Genomic DNA, 26,872 nt, shown 5'->3' with positions numbered 1-26,872 from the left:
AACAAATATGATCTGCTTCGTAGGAAACAATTTGGATTCACGAGGGGTCGCTCGACTACCGACGCTGGTATCGAGCTTATAAAGAATATCTATGAAGCCTGCGAAGAGTCATGGGATGCCTTAGGGATTTTCTATGACTTATCCAAAGCCTTTGATTGTGTTCATGGATAAAGGTCTGCTGGGGTCTCAGTTCATATGGGGGTCCCTCTTCAGATCATCAGGGATCAATTCAGACTTTTTCAGTTTCTCACATACATTAACACTGACAAAAGTAAGGATATTAAAATTCTTAGTTTAAACTAAATAAAATGACAAAACCTATGCCCTCTTACTTAAATATTATACATCAAAATATACAGGGTAATAAAATATATAGGTGGTAAAGATCATGAAATAGAATTATTTTCAGAATGTTATAAAACTCATGTATTTTGTTTCACAGAGCATTGGATTAAAAGTTTTGACATATTTAACATCCCAAACTTTAAATTGTCAAGTACATTCGTAAGAGGGAATATCTTGAGTAACGTTCCGGTTGCACGCAGAAGGCACTGACTGTATCTTTAGGTCTTGCAGTCTGTTGGATTTGGGATTTTAAATTTTTAATAAGTGGATCGGTACGTAGATGACACTTTCACAATATTACCTAGTGATCTGACATCTGCATTTTAGTACATCTTAATTCTATAAATAAAAACATTCAATTTAGTATGGAATTAGAGGCAAATAATTCTTTAGCTTTCCTTGACATCCTTATTATCAAGAATCCTGACAATACATTAAGTCACACAGTTTATAGGAAACCCACACACACCAACAAATACCTCAATGGTGACTCGCACCACCACCTTAGTCAGTTAGCTACCGTTGGCAAATCTTTGTTTGAGAGAGCCCACCATCTCTGCGATGCTGAACACCTAGAGGACGAGCTACGTCAGGTCAAGCTTGCACTTCACCAGAACAAGCTGCCCGTGCCTCGCCAGCATCGCAGAAGCCGTATCAAACCACCCACAGTTGAGCGACAACCTGCATTTCTACCATATGTGAAGGGAGTTACAGACAGGATTGGCAACATCTTGAAGCGAGCTTCGATTAAAACCGTTTACAAGCCTCATAAGAAAGTGAGCCAGTTCTTGAGACCTATCAAGAGTAATATTCCTTTACAAACGGCGGGAGTATATAAACTCGAATGTGAGTGTGGTTTATCTTACATAGGCCAAACAAAGAGGAGTATCGGTACCAGGGTCAAGGAACATATAGGAGATGTCAAAAATAGGCGTTCAGTCTGCAGTATGCTCATGCATGCTCTGGATAAACCTAACCATTTTATTCGATTCGATAAACCACAGATCCTCACTAAAGAACACAGATTCATTCCTAGAATGATACGCGAGGCTATTGAAATTCAAAATCATCCGAACTTCAATAGAGAAGATGGTTGGAGACTTTCTAACACCTGGGATCCACTTATTAAAAATTTAAAATCCCAAATCCAACAGACTGCAAGACCTAAAGATACAGTCAGTGCCTTCTGCGTGCAACCGGAACGTTACTCAAGATACCAATTGAGAAATCGTTGGCGGTAGTTGTAAATAATATTTCCTTTGTTCTTCATATAGACAAATGTCACCTTAGTCTACCCGTGACCACGAACGCTGTAAAGTGCTCGAAACGTCGGGATGTTAAAAATAATTAATATACGCGATTCAAATCCGTTATAGCTAGTTTTATTTCGTATATACAAGTTATTTTTCAAGACAAATATATCACACAACACATTATAGTATATAACGATAAATAGAAAATTAGTGTTTGTATTTTTATGTATATATTTTAATAATATCATATTGTATAAAAGAAAATAATATTTAACATAATAAAGTATTTTATAATATATTTCACAAAAGCTGTATTCATTTATTATTGAGCTAAGTTTTAATATATTAATTTTTTTCTACAAAAAACTATCGAGACTTTATAAATAGGGGAAATTACACCATTATTAATGTAACTATTAAATAATAAAAATATTACTAGGGCTATAAATAAAATATAATATAATGGCAAGGCGATTCGTGATGACCCTCGAGAACAGCTTATAGACGTGGTTCAAAAGTGAGATTGGCCTGTAGTTCTTCAATAGAGTCCTATTACCCTTTTTGAAGAACAAGACCATCGCACTCCTTGACCACGCCTTCGGCACGATACCTCGGTGAATGATAGCAATAAAAAGTCTCGCCAGAGCTGTAAGCAAGGGTTTGCCTCCAGCCCTGAGAAGCTCCGTAGTAATACCATCATCACCAGGGGCTCTCCCGTTTTTAAGCTGCCTGAGAGCCACACCAACCTACCTAACGTAGACGTCCGGGATGTCTTCGCTGAAATGGCGCGTAAGAGGGGCCCGTGAATCGTCTACACCTTGGGTCGCAAGCTTCTCCGCCCTCGGAGAGTACAGGTCCCCATAGAATTTCTCCACCTCCGCCAGAATCTCCGGCCGAGACACAGTGATTCTGCCGTCTGCCGTCTTCAGCTTCGTCAGATGACTTCTCCCCAGTCTTGAGAACACCTTGGACCCCCTGTTTCTACTTAATAGCGGCTTTGATAACTTCCGTATTAGAGCAGCGGAGGTCCTTCCGCGTGAGGTTTCTAATCCGTCTAGAGAGAGCCTTAGATTCTACTGACGAAGCTTGATCAGGCGGCATTTTCCGTCACAGCCGCATGAGATTCAAGGTTTCAGTGGAGAGCTTGGGCTTCCTGTACTTCCGAGCAAGCGGAAAATGTTTGCGTCCCAATTGGCCGTCGGTTTCCCTGTCAATGCTATCGGTGGTTTCCAACGAAGCGAATCGGTTCAGGAGTTCCAGCTGGAACTCTTCGGACCCATAGTCAATTTGAATCTGCGTCGGTCGGAGAGTAAACTTTATCAAGCGGCGCCTTTCGGCTTTGAAGTCGATATTCAGAGTTGCTCGTACCAACCAATGGTCGCTGCCGGTATTAAACCGATTAAGGACGGAAACATCTCTCAATATCTGCCTTTTATCCGCTATAATGAAGTCTATCTCGTTCCGTGTCACAGCGTCGGGGCTCTGCCAGGTCCACCTCCTATGGAACTTCTTCTTAAAGAACGAGTTCATCAAGAAGAGTCCCTGCATCTCGAGGAAGTTGACCAGCATTTGCCCCCTGTGATTTCTGCACCCCAATCCATGTGGTCCGATGCGCAATTCGTCGCGTTCTTGTACTCCCACTTTAGCGTTGAAGTCCCCCATGACAACAAAATGAAGTACCATGTATGGCTCTCGTTATATCCTCATACATGGCTTCCACCTCATCGTCAGAATGTGCCGAGGTCGGCGCATATACCTGTACGACTTTTAGAGAATATCTGTCAGTCAGCTTCAGTACTAGGTACGCTACCCTTGTCGACACACTACTGACTTCCACAACACTGCCACTGAGGGCCTTGTTGACCAGAAAACTGACACCGCCCTGGGAGCTCTGATCGCCTTGCCGGAAGTAGAGTAGGTGACCGGACTCTAGGGTTATCGTGTCTGTTACGTCAATGAAAGGCCGAGATCCAAAGCAGACTGATTTATTCAAATAATTCTCTATCTACCTTACATTACACATATTGTACATAACACCTTCCTTCTTATTATTAACTATACTTATTAAGCTAATACATCAAAATGGTATGGTAATACAACTTTTAAACGCAAGTGATTCATTCAACACAAACAATATAAGCAAACAAAATATAATAACAAAATGTTGTTTTGTAATATGTTGTTTATTGAAACAAAAAACTTAGTTGTTGCTCTGTAAAAAAGTTATTTATTTTTTTAAAGTTTGATACAATGAATATTATATTTGCAAATACTATTTACGACTACTTATATACCTAGTACAAATGAACATTATATTATTTACTAACCTGTAAAAAAGAAACAACAATAAAAGCTATTGCTTCAATTTCAATTTTACAATCGTTAGATATTCCTTTTCAAAAATCTTAACTTGTATAGTACGATTTTTAATTCGAGTCAGTAAAATGACAAGTACAACTGTCACTGATACAAAAAAGGGTTACCCGCTACAATAGTGATGTTCGGCAATCAATAGACTTCGACATTTAGTCATGCTTTATTTTATTAGGTATCAAAGCGTTTTTTTTTTTATTGTAAATTAATACATACCGTATTAAATAATACGATTTTAGAAATATGGACCTTACCAGTGTATTAAAATTTTTACAATACATTACATAAATTGAGTATACCGATTCAGAATCGGAGTCGGAATCAATAACAACCGTAATGAATAAAAACGTATAAAATTGATTGTTTTTTCTTGACCTTTTAGTGTTAATTCCTCTGAACCTCTTTATCCATTTTTTCCCAGCTTTGTAATAATGTTGTAGTAAGAAATTTTAATACGCTGATAAGGTCCATATTTCTAAAATCGTATTATTTAATGCAATATGTATTAAATATTTATAATAAAAAAAACGCTTTGATACTTAATAAAATAAAGCATGACTAAATGTCTATGTCTATTGATTGCCGAACAGTATCAGTGACAGTTGCACTTGTTATTTTACTGACTGGAATTAGTAATAGTGCTTTAGTCGAAATTCCCAAAATTATAGTCGAGATTCTATCACATCACTATTTATTTGAGATTAAAAACCTGCAACACTGGAAATGTCATTTTACTGACTCGAATTAATAATTTTACTATAACTATAATGTACAATAAACCAGAGAGCCTTTTTCTACAGATTAAATTATATAATAAATACAGAGTAAAAAGTGCTGCCACCATAGATAATAATTATAGTAAGTAATGAGCAAGTGTAATTATTTATTAAATTAAATGAAGAGTAAAAGAGCTTCATTTACATACTTATATACTATCACTATATTATACTAAAGAAAATGGTATTTTTATATAAATATAGTTATATTTAAATAATACCAGATTATGCAGTATGTTTATAAACCACTAATGACAACTGACAATATGCAGTTCAAATACTATACATTTATGTTACACAACTTTTACTAATGACAAACAACAACAATAACAATTTAAAACTTTAGACATGATATAAGCTAAACATAACATATTATATTATTATTTTATTTGACAATAAATTGGAACAGTTGGTATCTATGTGCATTGTACAAAGTAGTTCTTGTATTATAATGAACTAGTTACAACATAATTATTTGCGGGGGCCGTTGGTCTTTTAAATATTTTATCTCACGTTTTTTTTTTTAATCTTTTGTAAGCATTGTACAGCGGCCTGCCGCCGGACATGACCAACCGCCGCAACCGGGGACATATGGTCCGTAGATAACCTCGAGCTCTTTTCTGGAGACGAACGATTGACTAATTCATCCTTCTCCTTCAGTTCTCTAGCCTCACTGCCCTCTTCTGCTTCTACTCCAGGCCTATCATAGGCCTCGATTTTCGTAAGGGAGAAGCGTGATTTACGATTTTTATCGCACATTATCTGGTCCATGTGACGTTTGTGTATTTGACCGTCACTCGTTTTGACAGAGTATGACACCGGACTCGAACGATCTATAACCACTCCTTCCGCCCACTTCCGATTGCGTCTAGAGTAGTCTCGAATCAACACTGAGTCACCGGGAGCCACAACTCTCAGTGGTGCGTCTTGACGCAGCTCGCTAGCTAGTTGCCGGTCGCGGACGCGCTCATCAGTGTTAGGTCGTAGCAGATCGAGGCGTCCACGCAGCCTCCTGCCGAGCAACGCCACAGACGGTTCCCGCCCGGTGGTACTGTGTTCGGTGTTTCGGTACGAGAATAAAAATCTACTTAAAGCAGTATTCTCGTCCTCGTTTTCTAAAGAAGCTTTTTTTAAAGCCCTTTTTACCGAGCGCACAGCATTTTCAGCCGCTCCGTTGCTAGCGGGATGGTACGGAGCCGTAAACGTGTGCCCTATTCCATTTCGTTGGAAATACGTCGCGACCTCCACTGACGTAAAAGGAGGCCCGTTATCACTAATTATTCTTTTTGGGAATCCAAAACGGGCAAATATTTTCCTAAGAACAGAAATGAGGTTTGCTGCTGACGTGCTGCTGACCTTTTCTGCTTCAATCCACTTAGAGTGAGCATCAATAATAACAAGGTAATATTTATTATTAAAGGGCCCCAAATAGTCGAGATGGAGGCGGGACCACGGCTCAACCGGCCACGGCCACGAGTGGAGCGGAGCAGGTGGCGGCGCGGGCCGCACCGCGAGACACGCGCCGCAATCGCGCACTGCCCGCTCGATATCCGCGTCTATAGTCGCCCACCAAACGTAGTTACGAGCTATTTAAATAAAACTAATTATAACGGATGAATCGCGTATATTAATTATTTTTAAACATCCCGACGTTTCGAGCACTTTGCAGTGTTCGTGGTCACGGGTAGACTAAGATGACATTTGTCTATTTGAAGAACAAAGGAAATATTATTAACAACTACCGCCAACGATTTCTCAATTGATATCTTGAGTAACGTTCCGGTTGCACGCAGAAGGCACTAACTGTATCTTTAGGTCTTGCAGTCTGTTGGATTTGGGATTTTAAATTTTTAATAAGTGGATCCCAGGTGTTAGAAAGTCTCCAACCATCTTCTCTATTGAAGTTCGGATGTTTTTGAATTTCAATAGTCTCGCGTATCATTCTAGGAATGAATCTGTGTTCTCTAGCGAGGATCTGTGGTTTATCAAATCGGATAAAATGGTTAGGTTTATCCAGAGCATGTTCACAGACTGCAGACTTTGAAGAACGCCTATTTTTGACATCTCCTATATGTTCCTTGACCCTGGTACCGATGCTTCTCTTTGTTTGGCCTATGTAAGATAAACCACACTCACATACGAGTTTATATACTCCTGCAGTTTGTAAAGGGATATTACTCTTGATAGGTCTCAAGAACTGGCTCACTTTCTTATGAGGCTTGTAAACGGTTTTAATCGAAGCTCGCTTCAAGATGTTGCCAATCCTGTCTGTAACTCCTTTCACATATGGTAGAAATGCAGGTTGTCGCTCAACTGTGGGTGGCTTGATACGGCTTCTGCGATGCTGGCGAGGCACGGGCAGCTTGTTCTGGTGGAGTGCAAGCTTGACCTGACGTAGCTCGTCCTCTAGGTGTTCAGCATCGCAGAGATGGTGGGCTCTCTCAAACAAAGATTTGCCAACGGTAGCTAACTGACTAGGGTGGTGGTGCGAGTCACCATTGAGGTATTTGTTGGTGTGTGTGGGTTTCCTATAAACTGTGTGACTTAATGTATTATCAGGATTCTTGATAATAAGGATGTCAAGGAAAGCTAAAGAATTATTTGCCTCTAATTCCATAGTAAATTGAATGTTTTTATTTATAGAATTAAGATGTACTAAAAATGCAGATGTCAGATCACTAGGTAATATTGTGAAAGTGTCATCTACGTACCGTTTATAAAACCTAGGTGTTATTGGTCCGGAGCGAAGAGCCCTCTCCTCCAGGTCTTCCATGAATAAATCGGCAACCACGGGGGATACTGGAGAACCCATGGCTACCCCGTCGACTTGTACATAGAATTCATCATTCCACAATAAATAACCTGATGTGAGGCAGTGATGTAACAGCTCTGCATATTCAATAGGCATGTTGTGTGTCTGTAGCTTCCTCTTAACAATTTCGATGCAGTCTTGTATGGGTAAGCATGTAAACAATGACTGGACATCAAAACTAACCATTGTCTCGTTGTTGGTTAATTTAAGGTCTTTGATTTCACCAACGAACTGGTAAGAATCCTTGACATACGCCGCAGTGTGTCCTCGGAGGGGTGATAATATCCTTGCTATGTGTTGAGCCAATCTATATGTTGGTGTATCGATTTGGCTTACAATAGGATTTGCGTTGCTACGCAACAATAAAGACATTACAGTCCTCCGAGCAGATAAGGGAAACGCGACCGTTGTGATGGATACGTGTGATTATAACCAGAAAATTTCCGCGATTTTATCGGATGTAAAAACTTATAAAAAAGTAAATAAAGATCCTACAAATAATATTCTTAAAAAGACATCCGCGTTAATATCAAAACATCAAGAGAAATGAAATCTGGACAAAAAATCACTCGTGCCTACATGTGAAAAGCCGCCAAAACTGTATGGGTTACCTAAGATCCATAAAACTGGTGCTCCGCTGCGTCCTATTGTAAGCCAAATCGATACACCAACATATAGATTGGCTCAACACATAGCAAGGATATTATCACCCCTCCGAGGACACACTGCGGCGTATGTCAAGGATTCTTACCAGTTCGTTGGTGAAATCAAAGACCTTAAATTAACCAACAACGAGACAATGGTTAGTTTTGATGTCCAGTCATTGTTTACATGCTTACCCATACAAGACTGCATCGAAATTGTTAAGAGGAAGCTACAGACACACAACATGCCTATTGAATATGCAGAGCTGTTACATCACTGCCTCACATCAGGTTATTTATTGTGGAATGATGAATTCTATGTACAAGTCGACGGGGTAGCCATGGGTTCTCCAGTATCCCCCGTGGTCGCCGATTTATTCATGGAAGACCTGGAGGAGAGGGCTCTTCGCTCCGGACCAATAACACCTAGGTTTTATAAACGGTACGTAGATGACACTTTCACAATATTACCTAGTGATCTGACATCTGCATTTTTAGTACATCTTAATTCTATAAATAAAAACATTCAATTTACTATGGAATTAGAGGCAAATAATTCTTTAGCTTTCCTTGACATCCTTATTATCAAGAATCCTGATAATACATTAAGTCACACAGTTTATAGGAAACCCACACACACCAACAAATACCTCAATGGTGACTCGCACCACCACCCTAGTCAGTTAGCTACCGTTGGCAAATCTTTGTTTGAGAGAGCCCACCATCTCTGCGATGCTGAACACCTAGAGGACGAGCTACGTCAGGTCAAGCTTGCACTCCACCAGAACAAGCTGCCCGTGCCTCGCCAGCATCGCAGAAGCCGTATCAAGCCACCCACAGTTGAGCGACAACCTGCATTTCTACCATATGTGAAAGGAGTTACAGACAGGATTGGCAACATCTTGAAGCGAGCTTCGATTAAAACCGTTTACAAGCCTCATAAGAAAGTGAGCCAGTTCTTGAGACCTATCAAGAGTAATATCCCTTTACAAACTGCAGGAGTATATAAACTCGTATGTGAGTGTGGTTTATCTTACATAGGCCAAACAAAGAGAAGCATCGGTACCAGGGTCAAGGAACATATAGGAGATGTCAAAAATAGGCGTTCTTCAAAGTCTGCAGTCTGTGAACATGCTCTGGATAAACCTAACCATTTTATCCGATTTGATAAACCACAGATCCTCGCTAGAGAACACAGATTCATTCCTAGAATGATACGCGAGACTATTGAAATTCAAAAACATCCGAACTTCAATAGAGAAGATGGTTGGAGACTTTCTAACACCTGGGATCCACTTATTAAAAATTTAAAATCCCAAATCCAACAGACTGCAAGACCTAAAGATACAGTTAGTGCCTTCTGCGTGCAACCGGAACGTTACTCAAGATATCAATTGAGAAATCGTTGGCGGTAGTTGTTAATAATATTTCCTTTGTTCTTCAAATAGACAAATGTCATCTTAGTCTACCCGTGACCACGAACACTGCAAAGTGCTCGAAACGTCGGGATGTTTAAAAATAATTAATATACGCGATTCATCCGTTATAATTAGTTTTATTTAAATGTGTAATAATCGCGAAAATTTAAGACAACATTATGTAGTTACGAGCTATTTGCTTCATTTTAACAATACCCGGATGTCCGTCGTGAATTTCTTTTAGAATAGGGTTTTGCAACGTCCCTGGTATTATTATTTTGTAGCCCCACAATAAGCAGCCTTGATCGATATAGATATTTTCTTTACGCCTAAAATATGCAATGTACTCCTTATCCACGGCCGTTGGCCAGCCGTATAAGACGTAGCCATAAATTTTGCTTAAAATGGGATCTTTTGCCGTTTCACTTTTGATGTCTTTAAAACTGAGCGGGAAACTATCTTGCACAAAATTCAAGTAAGTGGCAGTCTCGGATTTCTTTGTGCCTCGTCCAACAGACGAACGCGGCAATGGGAGTCTGGACAGCGCATCGGCCTGACAGTTCTCCGCGGACCTCACGAACTCGACCGTGAAGTCGTAAGCGGTCAACTTCATGGCGTAGCGCTGTAGTCTGCTCGCAGCTGTTGTGGGAATACCTTTATTTTTTCCAAAGATATAACTAAGGGGCTTATGGTCACTGCGAAGTATAAATCGTCGGCCGTATATTGGTGATGCTTAGTTACACCGAAAACTATAGCCAAGGCCTCCTTGTCGAGCTGAGAGTAGTTGCGTTCCGCGGCGTTGAGCGTGCGAGAAGCGCAGCTAATGGGACGTTCGCGACCGTCCGCGCCGCGCTGCATTAGAACCGCGCCAAGCCCGTAGGCGCTGCTATCCACCGCCAGAATGAGTGGCAGCTCCGGGTCGTAGTGAGCGAGCACCGGAGCGCTACTCAATAATTCTTTTATTTTAATAAAAGCCTTATCGCACTTGTGTGTCCACACCCATTTGACATCTTTTTTTAATAAATCATATAAAGGTTTTAAAATCTCACTTATATTACATACAAACTTAGCATAGAAATTGACGAGGCCTATAAAACTCCTCAACTCTGTTATGTTAGTAGGCAGCGGCGCGTCGACGATTGCTTTTATTTTCTTGGTATCAGTATGCAAACCGTTTTTGTTAATTTTATATCCTAAATATGTAACGCTATCCTTAAAAAATTGACATTTATCAAAATTAATACGAAGACCGTTATCTTTTAACCTCTGTAGGACAGCTCTTAAATTTTTAAGGTGAGTATCACTATCTTTACTCGTAATACAAATGTCATCAGCGAATACGGCAGTAGACGGCAGGCCGTTAAGTGTTTCCTCCATAATTTTCTGAAAGTTTTCCGGTATACACTTGATACCGAACGGTACTCGACGGTATACAAATGTTCCCACATGCGTTGTTATGGCCGTCATCGCCTGAGACTCCTCATGAAGAAGACACTGCTGAAATGCGCTAGATAAGTCAAGTTTCGTATACTGCTCGCCCCCCGATAAAATTGAAAATATTTCTTCTATCCGTGGTAAAGGATAGTGAAAATCTTTAAGTATCGGATTTAAAGTGATTTTATAGTCACCACATATGCCAATATCGCCATTAGATTTAATGACAGGCACAATGGGAGTGCCGTAGTCCGAACGGTCCACCTTATAGATAACTCCCTCGCGCTGTAAGCGCTCGAGCTCAGCCTCCACGCGCTCGCGCAGCGATAGCGGCAAAGGACGCGCCTTGACAAAAACCGGTTTCTTATCATTCAAATGTAAACGAATGCACGATTTAAAAGTACCTAGACCCTCCGCAAATACTTCTGGATATTCTCGTTTTAATCTACTAGCGATTGAATCAGGTTCGGTTATTTTATGACATTCTACAATTGATAACTTTAATTCTTTGATCCACGTACAACCCATCAAAGGTGGGCCTCCGTTTTCAACAACATATAGTTTTAGTTTAGCCGAATTTTGACCAAAACGTACATCCACATCAATATACCCGAGGGTATCGATGATATCACCAATATATGACTTTAATATCAAATTTTTATTATAAATTACAATATCATTAAAGTATTTATCATAAAATGTTTTGGATATTGCGGATATTCTACTCCCCGTATCAATTTCGAATTTACATTTGACATTATTGACAAACAAGGTAGCGTAATAAGGTTTATCACCTTCGCCACCCGTAACTAAATTATAAAAGTTACCATCGTCGCCCTCGGAATCACTACTGTTATTTATAAATTACTGACCTTTCGACTTTGCCCTTCCAATAGGCCCCGCGTTATTACTTTTATTTAAAAACATAACTTTTAAATGTCCTTTGATGCCGCACAAATCACATGTGAAATTTTTGTAACGACACTTACTCGGAGTGTGAGTAGCCCTACCGCATCGCGCACACGGCACGCGGCCGTCCGCTACTCGATCGCCGCCGCCGTTGCTCGCCGCTGCACCGCCCGCGCCGCCGCTCCGGCCGGCTCCGCTCATGCGCGTGCGCGCACGCGCCGCCGCTCCGCCGCCGCTCCGCCGCCGCTCACCCGGTGCACCGCGTCCACGCCAGCGCCTTCACCGCCGACCGGAGCGCCCGCCGTGCTCGCGTGCCGCTCCGCCGCCTCGAGAGCGCTAGCCAATTCCACAGCCCTCTTGTAGTCGATGTCCTTCTCGGCGAATATTCTCGACCGCATTTCTTCACTATATAATCCGGAGACAAATTGGTCTCGTAGATTCTCTTCCAGGTTCGACCCAAAGTTACAAGTCTTAGCCAAATGTTTTAATCCTTGTAGATATAAACGAATGCTTTCACCTTGTAGCTGGGTTCTTTGTCTAAAAATGTGTCTCTCGGCTATCTCGGACTTCTCAGGTTCCAAATGATGTTTTAGCAACTCAACGAGCTCATCGAAGTCTTTATCTTCCGGGTGGTCGGGTGAACACAAATCACAAAGTAAATTGTAACACTCGCCGCCGACTAATGTTAGCAACGTGGCGACTTTAAGTCCGTCGTCGATACTTAAAGTTATTGTGATTTGTGATTCAACGGAAAAAGGTTCAATTTTACCGATAGGCATTTTGAGATATATGTATATATTTATTTAAAAAAAAATACTTTTTAAAATCGATAATTACTTTTATAAGTAACCGACTGCGCCAATGTTACGTCAATGAAAGGCCGAGATCCAAAGCAGACTGATTTATTCAAATAATTCTCTATCTACCTTACAACAACAGCCTGTAAATTCCCACTGTTGGGCTAAAGGCCTCCTCTCCCTTTGAGGAGAAGATTTGGAACATATTCCACCACGCTGTTCCAATGCGGGTTGGTGGAATGCACATGTGGCAGAATTTCTATGAAATTTGTCACATGCAGGTTTCCTCACGATGTTTTCCTTCACCGCTGAGCACGAGATGAATTATAAAGACAAATTAAGCACATGAATCAGCGGTGCTTGCCTGGGTTTGAACCCGCAATCATCGGTTAAGATGCACGCGTTCTAACCACTGGGCCATCTCTGCACTACCTTACATTACACATATTGTACATAACAGTGTCCTCACCCTCTCTTCGGACTTCTGATAACCCTAAAACGTGCCAGTTAATATGACCACGACCACAACCCTCCAACACAGCAAAAACTTTTAATATGTACATATAATTTAAGATCGCTCTTATCCCCACAAAGAATGATATTACTTACAAATTCATTAAAGAATATAAAATATCTTTATTTTTTTTTATTTTTATTTATTTATTTTGGAAACATACAGTAACTATTGAATACATAAAAATTTTAACACAAAAACTATTACTTAAACCTAAATTGTTTCCTATGTTAAATAATTCATACCATTTTTACAGTTACAGTATAGATGCAAATAATTATTATTAAAATTTAATTAAAATTTTAAATTTAACAATCTTCAAAGCTAATTTAAATTAAATTAAATCAAACTTTAAAAATAGATAGACATATTATATTGACATTGACTAATTAAAAATTAAGTAAGGCAGTAAATAATATAGTAAATTAAAAATAATAAATTCACACAATAATTCACATTAATAGATAATATTTAAAACAATACACTAAGAGTTATAAGATTACACAATGTTATCGCTTAAAACAGCCTCAATCGACTTTCTATATTTGGGGAGAGAAAGATAAAATATGTCAAATTCATTGAACAAATTGTTGAATTGCTTACAGCTTCTATAGACAAAACGGTTACTTGCGAATTTTGTTCTAGTTATTGGTAAGCTAAATGTTGGTTTGTGTCTTGAGTTGATTCTAGGACAATTAAAATTAAGATCACCAAGAAGGTAGTTCGAGTCTACCAAATTGTGAAGAATTTTGTACAACTTGACCTGATCGCGTTCGATTCGTCTATTATAACACGATTGATACTGCTCTAAAGTTTGCGGGTTACTGCACGAGTTAAATTTGCAATGTTTTATGATTTTTTGTTGTATCCTTTCTATTTTATCTATATGAACTGTATACTGAGGACTCCAAACAGTAGAAGCATATTCTAAAAGAGGTCTTACAAGTGATTGGTATAGTAATACAAACGTTGAAACATGCTTAAACTCCTTGGAAATCCTCAATATCAAACCAAGCATTTTGTAAGCTTTGGATGTAATTTTATCACTGTGTTCAGCAAAGAGTAATTTAGAATCTAGGTAAACACCCAAGTCCTTTACCAATGTAGTTCTATTTAGTATCTCACCATTTAAATAGTAGTCGTATTTAATAATGTTTTTTTTACGACTAAATGTAATAACTTTGCACTTTTTAATATTTAAGAAAAGAGAATTAATTTTACAGTAATTATATAAAGAGTTTATGTCACACTGTAGTTGCTTACAGTCTTCATTATTACGTATAATTTTGAAAATTTTATTGTCATCAGCAAATATTAAAAAGTTAGAATTTTTAAATACCTTATCGATATCATTTATGTAAATATAAAACAATAATGGCTCCAAATGGGATCCTTGGGGGACTCCGGATGGTACCGGAATAAATGAAGAGCAGTACCCTTTTATAGTAACAGCTTGACTACGATTTTTTAGATATGACTCTATCCAGCGAAGTAGATCGCCATGCACACCGATAGACCGTAACTTAGTAATAAGAATGTTATGAGAAATCTTATCAAATGCTTTGGAATAATCGGTGTACACGACATCTACCTGATGTCCTCCGTCCATAGCCTCGAGAACAATGTCCGTAAATTCACAAAGGTTCGTTTCAGTTGATCTTCTGTTGACAAATCCGTGCTGCTCTCTTAAGATTAAAGGACGTATTAAAGGAGAAATCATATCATAAATAATTAACTCAAATAATTTAGGTATACAACTTAATTTTGAAATATAATATAAATATGCCATTATTGAATTATCGGAAGTTAGAAAATTCGGAAACTGCATAGAAGAACTTGATAACCATTTTTTTTTTGCTACACAGGAGAAAGGAAAGGTTTATACGGAGTAGGGTTCTTGATAAATAAATAAAATTTTAACAAAAAGAAAAACCGACTTCAAACAAAACAGTATTTTAAAACAAATGAATATGCACGAAAAAGTAATAAAAATAATTGCGTATTCAACATATTTTTTAGAGTCTTCCTAAGTTAAATGAAATGAAAAATATTAGACTACTTAAAAGTCGATTAACGATTATATCATGTAGTTATAGTTATTGGTATATTTGGAGCCGGTGTCAGCCACGGTGCCCTTGCCCCAACAATCAAAAGAAAGAAGCGATACGAGCCCATTGATTGATCCAGTAGATTATTGTGTAAAAGGTAATTTGTAAAAAACATATTTGTCAAAGTATTCTCGTATTGTTTTTTGATAGATATACTGTAGGGTTTTATTGGCTGACACCGACTCCAAATATAACAATAATTATAACTACATGATATAATCGTTAATCGACTTTTAAGTAGTCTAATATTTTTCATTTCATTTAACTTAGGAAGACTCTAAAAAATATGTTGAATACGCAATTATTTTTATTACTTTTTCGAGCATATTCATTTGTTTTAAAATACTGTTTTGTTTGAAGTCGGTTTTTCTTTTTGTTAAAATTTTATTTATTTTTTGATTTTAAGTGAAGCTGATGTTGACTAACTAATTTTTTTTAATATGGATAGATTAAACGTTCCGTTTATATGAGTCAGAAACTACTTCGAGGACAATTTCAAAGGAAGCTTGCGAATAAAGCAAAAATAGACTTTCGAAAATGCGGATTTAATACGTCACGCGGCGTAAACTACAAGGATCCCTCGAAAGAGCTGTAATCGAACTCAGCAAAAAAACTTTGAAAAAGACCAACTATATTTCGTACATCATATGACATCACATCACATACACAAAATTTGATTAAAGATAGTGAGAAATTCTGCCCCATATCGCACCCTAACTGCGAGCCGTATAGGAGTTCCATCACTACATAGTATAAAACAAAGTCGCTTTCTCTGTCCCTATATCTTTAAATCTACGCAACGGATTTTGATGCGGTTTTTTTTAAAAGATAGTGTGATTCAAGGGGAAGGTTTGTGTATATAAAACATGAACAATATAGTAAAGAAACACTGATAATTTTAGAAGTTTGCGATGTTGTATATAAACAAATTCTGTAGTATATTTAGTATCAGTATTGCACCCGTGCGAAGCCGGGGTGGGTAGCTAGTTGATTATAATATTCGACTATGATAATTACATAAACATAACCACATTACGGAAGGTGACTCAAATATCCAAATAACCTATAAATAAAAGATTCGACCGAGTATCGCTAACGTGCTCCTCAGAATTGTTCCGTTCCCTTCCGTTCCGTTACTTTGTCATGGATCCTGTGCTCAGAACCTTACCAAACTTTCACCAAATTACCCTTGAAGTATATATTTTATAATAAAAAAAGAATTATCAAAATTGGTTAACGTGATTTTCAGTTATTCACCTATTTGTCGCGCATATACATAATGCAAATTTAAGACTTATGTCGTTTTCACATAGATACCATCATCGGAAAAAAAAATAAAAAAAATGGGACCCCACGGGAAGCACTACCTTTCAAACAAAAAAAAAATTATCAAAATCGGTCCACCCAGTGAAAAGTTATGAGGTAACAAACATAAAAAAAAAAAAAAAAAAAAAAAAAAAAAAATACAGACGAATTGATAACCTCCTCCTTTTGGAAGTCGGTTGAAAAACAAAAGAAAGGCTGAGCAAAGTTTGGAAGCCATCGGAAGATATTGCAAGGGAACGAAAATATAAATATATTCTTAAACACATTAACAAACAAAATACAAAATATAACTGAGTTTACAAATGACGATATCGACTCCTCCTACAATAAAATAGAGCTATCACACAAAGTATGAATAACATAACCTATAAAAAAGAAAAAAAGAACATTATATCACCAGAAACAAAAGACTTAATAGATAAACGAATAAAACTACAGCGTAAACACCCAAAAAGCAGAGAAGAAAAACAAGAACTTAGTAACCTATTTAAGACCACAGATAAGAGATTAAAAAAAGACTACAAAAACTACACAATGCGAATAATAAAAACAAACTTACTAAAAACCGGAAGCCAAAAAAAAGCCTTTAATCAACTAAATTCTAGTAAAAAATGGATTCCAAACCTAACATCAAAAAAATCTGACAAACACATACAAACAGGAACAGATATCTACGAGACTGCTACAGGATACTACAAAAACCTGTACAGCTATAAAAACTGTGATTCAAGTAACAATGAATACCTATATCAACTAGACAATACAACGACGTCATCAATTGTAAAATCTTTTGAAGAACCCGAAATAATAAAACAAATAGACAGACTTAAACAAGACAAAAGCCCCGGACATGACAATATACCGAACGAAGCACTTAAACTAGGAAAATACATACTGGCTACTCTTACAAACCTTTTCAATAAAATTCTCGTAGAACAAAAAGTTCCAGCGAAATGGACAGAGTCGAGAATAATATTGCTATATAAAAAGGGAGATCCATCAGATATGAATAACTACCGTCCTATCTATCAGTCTACTCCCTACTATATACAAATTGCTTGATTGCTTGAACAAAAGAATAGAGTCAGAGATAGAATCACACCAACCTATAGAACAGGCAGGATTTCGAAAAGGTTTTTGTACAATCGATCATATCAACACCTTAGAACAAATTATCGAGAAACACCAGGAACGTCAGCAACCTTTATACCTAGCTTTTATAGATTACGCAAAAGCTATCGACTCCATATCCCACGACAGCTTGTGGCCAGCATTAGAAAACCAAGGTACATCCAAAACTTATATAAACATCCTAAAAGATATAAGCAAAAGTCCAAGTCGCGTGAAGCTTGATAGAATAGGGCCAAAAATAAAAATATGTAGAGGCGTGAAACAGGGAGACCCGCTATCATCTACGATTTTTTATATCCGTTCTTCAACATATAATGAAAGATCTACAATGGGAGCAAAAAGGTATCTACATAAATGGAAAAACCCTAAGCAACCTTAGATTCGCTGACGACATAGTTCTCTTCTCTACATCAGGTAAACAATTGCAAGAAATGATATCACAGCTATGCGAAATAAGCAACAGTATAGGATTACAAATAAATACATCAAAAACAAAAATAATGACCAACTCACTTCAAACCCCGATAATATTCGACAACGCACAAAGCTTGGAATATGTAGGCAGCTACATTTACTTAGGAAAATGCATCTCATTTGACAAATCCAGAAACAAAAACGAGATAGATCGAAGAGTAAACATAACCTGGAGTAAGTTTTGAAACTTAAGAGAAATATTGAAATCAAAATTATCCTTAACACTAAAAAAGAAAGTTATGGATGGATGTTTGCTCCCCTGCCTATCATATGGATCACAAACATGGATATATAACAAAAATACAAGGGATAAAATACAGAAGACCCAACGTGCCATGGAAAGGAATATACTCAACATTAAGCTAAAAGACAAACAAAAATCAGAAAGTATACGCAAAAAATAAAAATAATAAAACGTTGTGTGTCTTGTGTCTTGCAATAGTAGTGTCAATGACCTCAGCTCAGTACTCAATGAACAAAGTATCCTTATAAGTTACATACTGTAGTGTAAATTCACCACAAAGTCTAACACGCCCGTGGACTTACTAGATGCCTTACTGCTTTAAGTCAAAAAGTCGTGGGTTCAAATCTCAGATCGGCGAGGATTATATTTTTCAAACAATTTTTACAACGATGGATAATATAACGCAAAGAAAACAAAGAAGACGAGCAGTTTCGCTTTCGGACTCAGATTTAAATCTTTCGTACAGATCACTGAATAGCTCACTGCTTAATTCTACGATGAACGAAAGTACCAACAATTGCACCAACAAAAACAACAGTTTACCTCCAGCTTCAAACTTAGACACATCATTAGTTTGCGAACTAAAACAAAAATTAGAAACTGTACAATACGAACTTTCTTGTGCTCATGAAGAAATAATAAATTTAAATTCCGAAATAACACGACTAAAACAAATATCAGAAGAACAAAATAAAAAAATCGAATTCTTGAAAAAAGTAAAGACAATGAGTACTCCTATTATCAAAAACGCGATTCCTAATAACAAATTATCTTTATCAGCGCGAAAGAAAACCAATATGGAGACTAATATTAACAGAAACGTTTGCTTGAATTTGGAAAATGAATTTAACAATAGTTTAGATAAGACTCAACAGCACTATAAAACAGAATTAATATTGAAATCCAACGATTCTATAACGAAGCAAAAAAGATCACAAGCGAAGGGTTTATCGATGACTCTTATAAAAAGTCGTTACAATAAATGGAATGATATTTACAAAGTAACATCAATGGTAAAGCCATACGCCATGTCTTCCCAAATTCTAAATGGCTGTTATAATTTAGAGTCGGACATTTCCCATTGTGACATAGTCGTTTTACTCATTGGTAGTAATGATAAAAATCCTTATGAACTATTCTGCAATTTATGTATTGCTCTTGATAGACTGAAACAATGTAAACAAATATTTTTAACAAGAGTTCAAAGAAATATCCATCTAAATGAAAACTTACTTAATACCAATATTAAATTAATAGTAAAAAAATATCCTAATTGTACATTTCTAGATTTAGAACCTAAATTAGATTTTAAACAAAATTTAAATTATTTCGTTCATCGCGATTTTATTAAATGTTTATGTTTTAAGTTAAATACCGAAATAGATTTTCTAGACTACAAAGATAAGTACTTGGTAAATCCTCTAAGGCAAAGAAAAGCGACACTAACAAAAAATCTTTCAGAGTCACCCCATATTTCGTTAGATAATGCACAAACCTACACCCATTACAAAAATAAGTTAGAAAGTTTAGTCGAACAACGAACTGAGTGCAAAGGTACAATTCCTTATTATTTCAAAAAAATTACATGTAATGCTGAACAAGAAGTAAAAAACAAAACAAATTTACAACAACAGTTTTTTCGGACATAAATCGCACTTTAAATTATTTCACCAAAATATTGCCGGCATCTTAAGTAAACGGGATCTGGTAGATATTGCTCTATTGGAATTGGGGGAAACATTGGGAGACATTGATGTGATTTGTTTATCAGAAACGTTTCTTAAGCATGGTAGTGAGTTCAACTTGAACCTACAAAATTATAAACTAGCATCATTTTTTTCTCGTCAAAATGAACGGAGAGGTGGTACTTGTATTTTGATAAGAAAGAATTTGATTTATGAACTACTTAAAATAAAAAATAGTAAGCCCTATGTGTTTGAAAGTTGCGGAATAGAAGTGTTAAATTACAAGATCATTATTGTCTGCATCTAAAGAACACCATCATCAATAGTTAGTAGTTTTCTTACTGAACTTGATTGTTTGTTACGTTCATTAACTCGAAAAACCAATAGAAAAATAATATTGTGTGGTGATTGGAATATTGATGTTTTAAAGAACAACAAGATATCGAATGATCTTACAGCAATTTTAAATATTTATAATTTTAAGAACCATATTGTAAAACCCACCAGAAAAAACTCGTGCTTAGATCTTATTGTAAGTAACTATGATAAAGTTATAGCTAACCTTCACAACCTTGCTTTATCTGATCATGAAACTGGCCAGAGCCTGTTGATAGAGGTATTACCAGATTCATCTCTTAACCAAAATCCCACTTTTTGGTTTGAAACAAGACGCGATTTTAACAAAGATAATGTTAGGAAATTTAAGGAATATCTAAAAGCCCTTTCATTTTCAGACGTTTACACAGAAACCATAAACCATTAACCATTTTGACCCATATTCTAAATTTTTCCCTTACCTGCAGCAAGTTTCCTGATACATGGAAGGATGCGCAAATTATCCCCATCCCTAAAAAAGGTAATCCCTTAACAGCTTCTGATTTCCGTCCCATTTCAATTCTTCCTTTCCTATCCAAGGTCCTTGAAAAGCTCGTCACACACCAACTAAATAGTTTCCTTAATGAGCATTCCCTTCTCAATCCTCTCCAATCAGGTTTCCGAGCAGGTCATAGTACGGCTACAGCTTTAGTTAAAGTCACAGACGACATTCGATTGGCCATGGATTCCAAACAACTCACAATCTTAGTGCTTCTTGATTTTAGTAACGCATTTAATTGCGTTGACCATGACATCTTGTTGAGTATGTTATGTTCTTTTAACATATCTCCATCCGTAAAAGACTGGCTTCAAAGTTACCTCAGTGGTCGAAGACAGCGAGTTCGTGTGGACGAATCATACTCGTCATGGCGCGAAGTCCGCGCTGGGGTACCTCAAGGTGGCGTGTTGTCTCCCTTACTTTTCTCAATCTTCATTAATTCAATTACTCATGTCATCTCTTCTCTCTACCATATGTATGCAGATGATATTCAAATTTACCGACACTCAACCCTTGATAGATTAACTGATGCTGTCGCTGCCATTAACAATGATTTGTTGGCTATCCATAAATGGAGTCAACGGTATGGGCTCAACATCAATCCCGCAAAGTCACAGGTCATATTTAAAACTGTAAATATTAAAAAAACTAACGACATATGGGGCATTTCGGTAAAATTTTTAATAACATCATATACGATATTGCTCCGTATATAGCAGTAATTTTTAACAAGAGTTTGGACACGGGTTCATTTCCTAACTTGTTAAAATGTAGTAAAGTTTTACCACTTTTTAAAACTGGAAACAGAAGCGATCCCGGTAATTACAGGCCTATTTCAATACTCCCGTCCTTAAGTAAAATCTTCGAAAAAATTATTTTAAATCAACTTCTCGTCCATTTCGGTACAAATGCTATTTTTCATGGTGAGCAATTCGGTTTTAGAAGAGGTCGCTCGACAACTGATGCGGGAATTGCGCTTCTCAAACATATTTACGATGCTTGGGAGAAATCACAGAACGCTATTGGAGTATTCTGTGATTTATCTAAAGCATTCGATTGTGTAGAACACGAAACGCTTCTTTATAAGCTCAAATATTACGGTGTTAAAGGTAAAGCTCTTGATCTCATCGCTTCATATTTAAGTCAAAGAATCCAGCAAGTTTTCATTAATGGAATAAAGTCTTCTGGATCTACGTTAAAAATGGGAGTTCCACAAGGTTCAATTTTGGGTCCCTTTCTATTTCTAGTATATATAAATGATCTTCCTTTCTATGTTAAGGGTATTTGTGATATAGTGTTGTTTGCTGACGATACTTCGCTGATTTTTAAGGTTGACAGGAAAAAAAATGACTATAACGATGTGAACGGTGCATTATCACAGATACACAATTGGTTTACGGTAAATAATTTAGTTTTGAATGCTCAAAAAACAAAATGTGTAGTTTTTACCCTACCTAATGTTAGCAAGCAAAATTATAATATATCTTTAAATGGTGACCGTCTTGAAGTAGCTGATACTACAGTGTTTTTAGGAATAGAATTGGATTCCAGACTTCAGTGGACTTCTCATTTATCATCCCTAACAGGAAGACTCAGCTCCGCAACATACGCGGTTAGAAAAGTTAGACAACTAACTGATATTGATACCGCTCGTTTAGTTTATTTTGGTTATTTTCACAGTATTATGTCATATGGCATATTACTTTGGGGTAACGCTGCAGACATTGAATCTGTCTTTATTTTACAAAAGAGAGCAATTCGGTTTATTTATAATCTTGGAGCTAGAGACTCTCTTCGGGATGTTTTTAACAGAGTAGGAATACTCACTGTTGCGTCGCAATATATTTACAACAATATCATGTATATTCACAGTAACATTGATAACTTTGATAAAATCAGTGATAATCATTGTATATGCACTAGAAGTAAGGATAAGCTTATAACGCCAAGTTTCCGACTCCGCAAAGTCAATAAATCTTTCTTGGGGCAAGGTATCCATTTCTATAATAAAATTCCACAAACATTTTTAACTTTGCCGTCTCGTAAATTTAAATCGTTTATAAAAAATACATTGGTGAAAAAGGCGTATTATTCGATACAAGATTTTGTAGATGATAAAAAAGCGTGGAATTAATACCTGTTGACTTCCAGGCAGGATATATTAATTATAAATTGTATTAACTTAAAAATTAACTAACATGACTGTATTTTTTTAAATGTTGAAAAAGAGTAACTACTGAGTTTCTTGCCGGTTCTTCTCGGTAGAATCTACTTTCCGAACCGGTGGTAGCTTCACTTAATTGTAAAATGACGATTCAAAAGTGCTTATAAAAGCCTACTTGAATAAAGTTTATTTTGATTTGATTTGATTGATTTGATTTGATTTGATTGTTATTGGTAGTCCGGCCATGATGGCAAGGGTTGATTGGGCGGAGATGCCACGTGTTGTGTACAATGGCACTAACTTGTCCTACTGCTCCACTGTTAGAGACCTTGGCATACAGCTTGATAGTACTCTCTCCTGGTCGGAGCATTTAAAGCAGATTGGAAAAAAAACATACGCCTCCTTAAGTTCTTTGCGACGACTTCAAAATGTACTGCCAATTCCTACCAAAACTATGTTTGCAAACTCTCTCCTTCTTTCAATACTCGATTACGCGGACGCAAGCTATCTTAATCTAACCGAGGATCAACTTAATTATCTTGAGCGATTACAAAATCTAGCTATTCGGTTTATTTTCGGCCTCCGAAAGTATGACCACGTTTCAGAGTTTCGTTCAAAGCTCAAGTGGCTTCCTATACGCCGTCGCCGGAACCTGCATACTCTTTCTCTTCTGTACTGTGTGTTATTTAATCCAAATGCTCCTCATTATCTGAAGGAGAAATTTGAATTTTTAGGAGACCAGCCTAGAATTCGACCAACACGTAGGCTCGTACTGAAAATGCCCGCTCATAACAGTAAATTTTACAGCCAGTCGTTCACTGTTCAGGCTGTAACTCTTTGGAACGACTTGCCATTGAGTATTCGACAGTCAAAAACGTTACATGCATTCAAAAACGCTGTTAAGAACTACTATCTCTCATCATAGTAACGATGACGACATGATTTTAATACGTCATATATGTATGTATTATGTATATATATGTATTTATTTATATGTATACTTGTATGTATGTATGTATGTATGTATGTATGTAAGTATGTATGTAGGTATTTATTGATATATGTACGTATGCACATTATTGAATATTTATTACTGTTATTTATTTATGTATGTGTTTAGCTTGTATTCATTTTAAGAGTAGCTATAATTGCACCACCCTATACTGTCTTCCACAGACAACTTTCTAACCCAAGGTAGTCTGGAAGAAATGGCTAGTAAGCCATAAGGCCGCCTTTGTTTCACCATTAGTTTTTAGTTTGTGTATTCTGTAATCGTTTGTAATTGTAATTGTGGTGTACAAAAAGTGTTAAATAAATAAATAAATAAACCGATTTTGATAAAGCATTTTCAAATTTTCACGACTGGCTAACTCTATTATTTGAATTGTGTTTTCCCATTATATACATTAAAATATCTCGCCAAGCACTCCGTAACAAGTGGATAACTAAAGGAATAAGAAAAAGTAGTATAATTAAACGACAGATATACATAAAATATCTCTTATCGCCGAGTAATAAATATTACAACAAAAAAAAGTATATCAATTACAACAGGATACTTAAAAAATGTATATATCTTTCACAAAAATCACAGCTACAAGACATGTAATAAATTCTAAAAATAAATGTAAATCATCATGGAATATCATATAAAAGTCATTTGATAATACAATTGATAAGAATGACATAAATGAATTAATTATTAATAATAAAAAATGTACTGACTCTAAACTAATTTCTGACAATTTAACAATTATTTTATAGATTTAACTAATAAAGATTTGACAACTTGTAAAGTGACAAAAAATACTACAAATATACCTATAAATAATAATTCTATGTTCATTACACCAGTAAATGTGTCTGACATACTTAAAATAATATCCGCACTCAAAAACACAAAATCTGTTGGTTACGATCAACTAAATACAAGAATTATAAAAGAATGCGCCTATATTATAGCTGAACCATTGACTCATCTAATAAACAAATCCTTAGAAGAAGGTATATTTCCATCACGACTAAAAAAATCTGTAGTAAAACCATTATATAAAAGAGGTGATCCGCTTAATACCGGTAGTTATAGACCCATTACCTTAGTACCAATAATTTCAAAAATCTTCGAGAAGGTAATGAGTGATAAATTATATAACTTTTTAACAACATTCAAGATATTAAAGAATTCTCAATATGGGTTTCGGAAAAAAAGTTCCACAACATTAGCCTGCTTTACTCTCATAAAAAGTATAACTGAAAGTTTAAATCGAAAAATATACCCTTTATCAATTTTCTTAGATATGACAAAGGCTTTCGATTTCGTATCTCACAATTTACTATTACAAAAAATGTATAGGTATGGTGTTAGAGGTCAACAGCTCGAATGGTTTAAAAGTTACCTATATAACAGAGAACAATGTGTGCTGATAACAAAAGTTTGCAAGTTTAAAAGGCAATTTTTTTTCTCTAATTATCTGGTAAATCGCTACGGAGTTCCACAAGGGAGTGTTCTAGGACCTTTACTATTTCTTATTTATATAAACGACATGCCAGATGCGTTAAATCACGAATGTATCTTATTTGCTGATGATACAACAATTAATATAAAATGTAACAATAGACAGGATATTGAACGGGAAGCCAACACCGTTTTGACAAAAGTAATAAACTGGCTAGATAATAATAATCTACAAATCAATCTATCTAAAACTAAAATTATACAATTTCAAACATTGAATAGTAATTTTTTAGATATAAATGTTTCAGGGAACAATACGAAACTTGAAAACGTTAATTCAACATTATTTTTAGGGGTCCATGTAGACAAATACTGTAATTGGAAAGAACATGTGAATGCAACATGTGATAAAATTGAGAAATTTGTATACGTTTTAAAACGTCTCAAAAAAGTAGCCACTAAAGAAGCCGCAATGTTAGCATATCACGGATATGTATCTTCCAATCTTCGATATGGAGTTATAATATGGGGAAATTCCGTAGATTCAGATAGAGTTTTTAAAGTTCAAAAAAATGTTTAAGATCGCTATGTGGTGTAGGATGTTTAGACAGTTGCAAACCGCTCTTTAAATCATTAAGAATTCTTCCTTTTCCTTGTCTGTATATATACGAAGTAAGTGTGTTTGTCCAAAAACATCGACATTTATTTAAGACAAATGATGATGTATTGGGTACAAATTCTAGACATAAACATAAGCTCTATGCTCCTGTACAAAAGTTAGTTTTATATAAAAAAAATGTATACTGTATGGCGATACGCATATATAACAATATTCCCGACCACTTAAAGGATTTACCATTTACTATGTTTAAAAAAAAGGTATTTGATTTGCTTTTAAATAAATTGTACTATTTATTTATTTATTTATTTATAAGGACAACTTACAAAACATACACCATTTATAAGTTTTAAAATAAAGGTAATTACATTTTTAGCTAAGTGTTGTTTCAATTAAAAGTTATCACGGCACTACTATAACGTTAATGAATATTTATGTGACAAAAATTGATGAAAATATTGAAACTAATTGTATTATTATGTAATCCTTATTTTTTGTAATCTAAATTATTTATTCC

The 26,872-nt window shown here is 36.2% G+C and overlaps 2 protein-coding genes, 1 long non-coding RNA gene and 1 pseudogene across 3 annotated transcripts; all 4 read right to left on the bottom strand.

Annotated features, from left to right (window-relative positions):
- Positions 1 to 2,705: 2,705 nt before the first annotated feature.
- LOC124542821 lies at positions 2,706 to 3,309 on the bottom strand (annotated as a pseudogene).
- Positions 3,310 to 5,251: 1,942 nt separating this feature from the next.
- On the bottom strand, positions 5,252 to 10,234 carry LOC124542820 (uncharacterized protein K02A2.6-like). Its single transcript, XM_047120703.1, has 2 exons — positions 9,838 to 10,234; positions 5,252 to 6,333 (listed from the first exon to the last, which is right to left on the bottom strand). The coding sequence occupies exons 1-2, from the start codon at positions 10,232 to 10,234 to the stop codon at positions 5,252 to 5,254; spliced, it is 1,479 nt and encodes a 492-aa protein (XP_046976659.1).
- Positions 10,231 to 12,165, bottom strand: LOC124542819 (uncharacterized protein K02A2.6-like). Its single transcript, XM_047120702.1, has 3 exons — positions 12,045 to 12,165; positions 10,866 to 11,540; positions 10,231 to 10,631 (listed from the first exon to the last, which is right to left on the bottom strand). The coding sequence occupies exons 1-3, from the start codon at positions 12,163 to 12,165 to the stop codon at positions 10,231 to 10,233; spliced, it is 1,197 nt and encodes a 398-aa protein (XP_046976658.1).
- Positions 12,166 to 19,764: 7,599 nt separating this feature from the next.
- LOC124542678 lies at positions 19,765 to 20,976 on the bottom strand. The gene is made up of 3 exons (XR_006967340.1): positions 20,806 to 20,976; positions 20,462 to 20,463; positions 19,765 to 19,775 (listed from the first exon to the last, which is right to left on the bottom strand). It is a non-coding gene; the product is annotated as an uncharacterized LOC124542678 (long non-coding RNA).
- Positions 20,977 to 26,872: the final 5,896 nt, after the last annotated feature.

Source organism: Vanessa cardui, chromosome W (assembly GCF_905220365.1).
Source record: "Vanessa cardui chromosome W, ilVanCard2.1, whole genome shotgun sequence".
NCBI classification, from domain to species: domain Eukaryota; kingdom Metazoa; phylum Arthropoda; class Insecta; order Lepidoptera; family Nymphalidae; genus Vanessa; species Vanessa cardui.
This window is presented reverse-complemented; position numbering and strand designations above follow the sequence as displayed.

What these genes read in the sequence shown, in the direction of transcription:
- LOC124542820 (XM_047120703.1), bottom strand. Translation starts at nt 10,234, where the DNA reads ATGAAGTTGACCGCTTACGACTTCACGGTCGAGTTCGTGAGGTCCGCG. An exon ending in AATTCACGACGGACATCCGG is followed by an intron (nt 6,334 to 9,837) that starts GTATTGTTAAAA and finishes TTATTTAAATAG; the next exon opens with CTCGTAACTACGTTTGGTGG.
- LOC124542819 (XM_047120702.1), bottom strand. Translation starts at nt 12,165, where the DNA reads ATGAGCGGAGCCGGCCGGAGCGGCGGCGCGGGCGGTGCAGCGGCGAGC. An exon ending in TAGGGCTACTCACACTCCGA is followed by an intron (nt 11,541 to 12,044) that starts GTAAGTGTCGTT and finishes TATCAATTGTAG; the next exon opens with AATGTCATAAAATAACCGAA. An exon ending in GTTAAAAGATAACGGTCTTC is followed by an intron (nt 10,632 to 10,865) that starts GTATTAATTTTG and finishes TATTAAAAAAAG; the next exon opens with ATGTCAAATGGGTGTGGACA.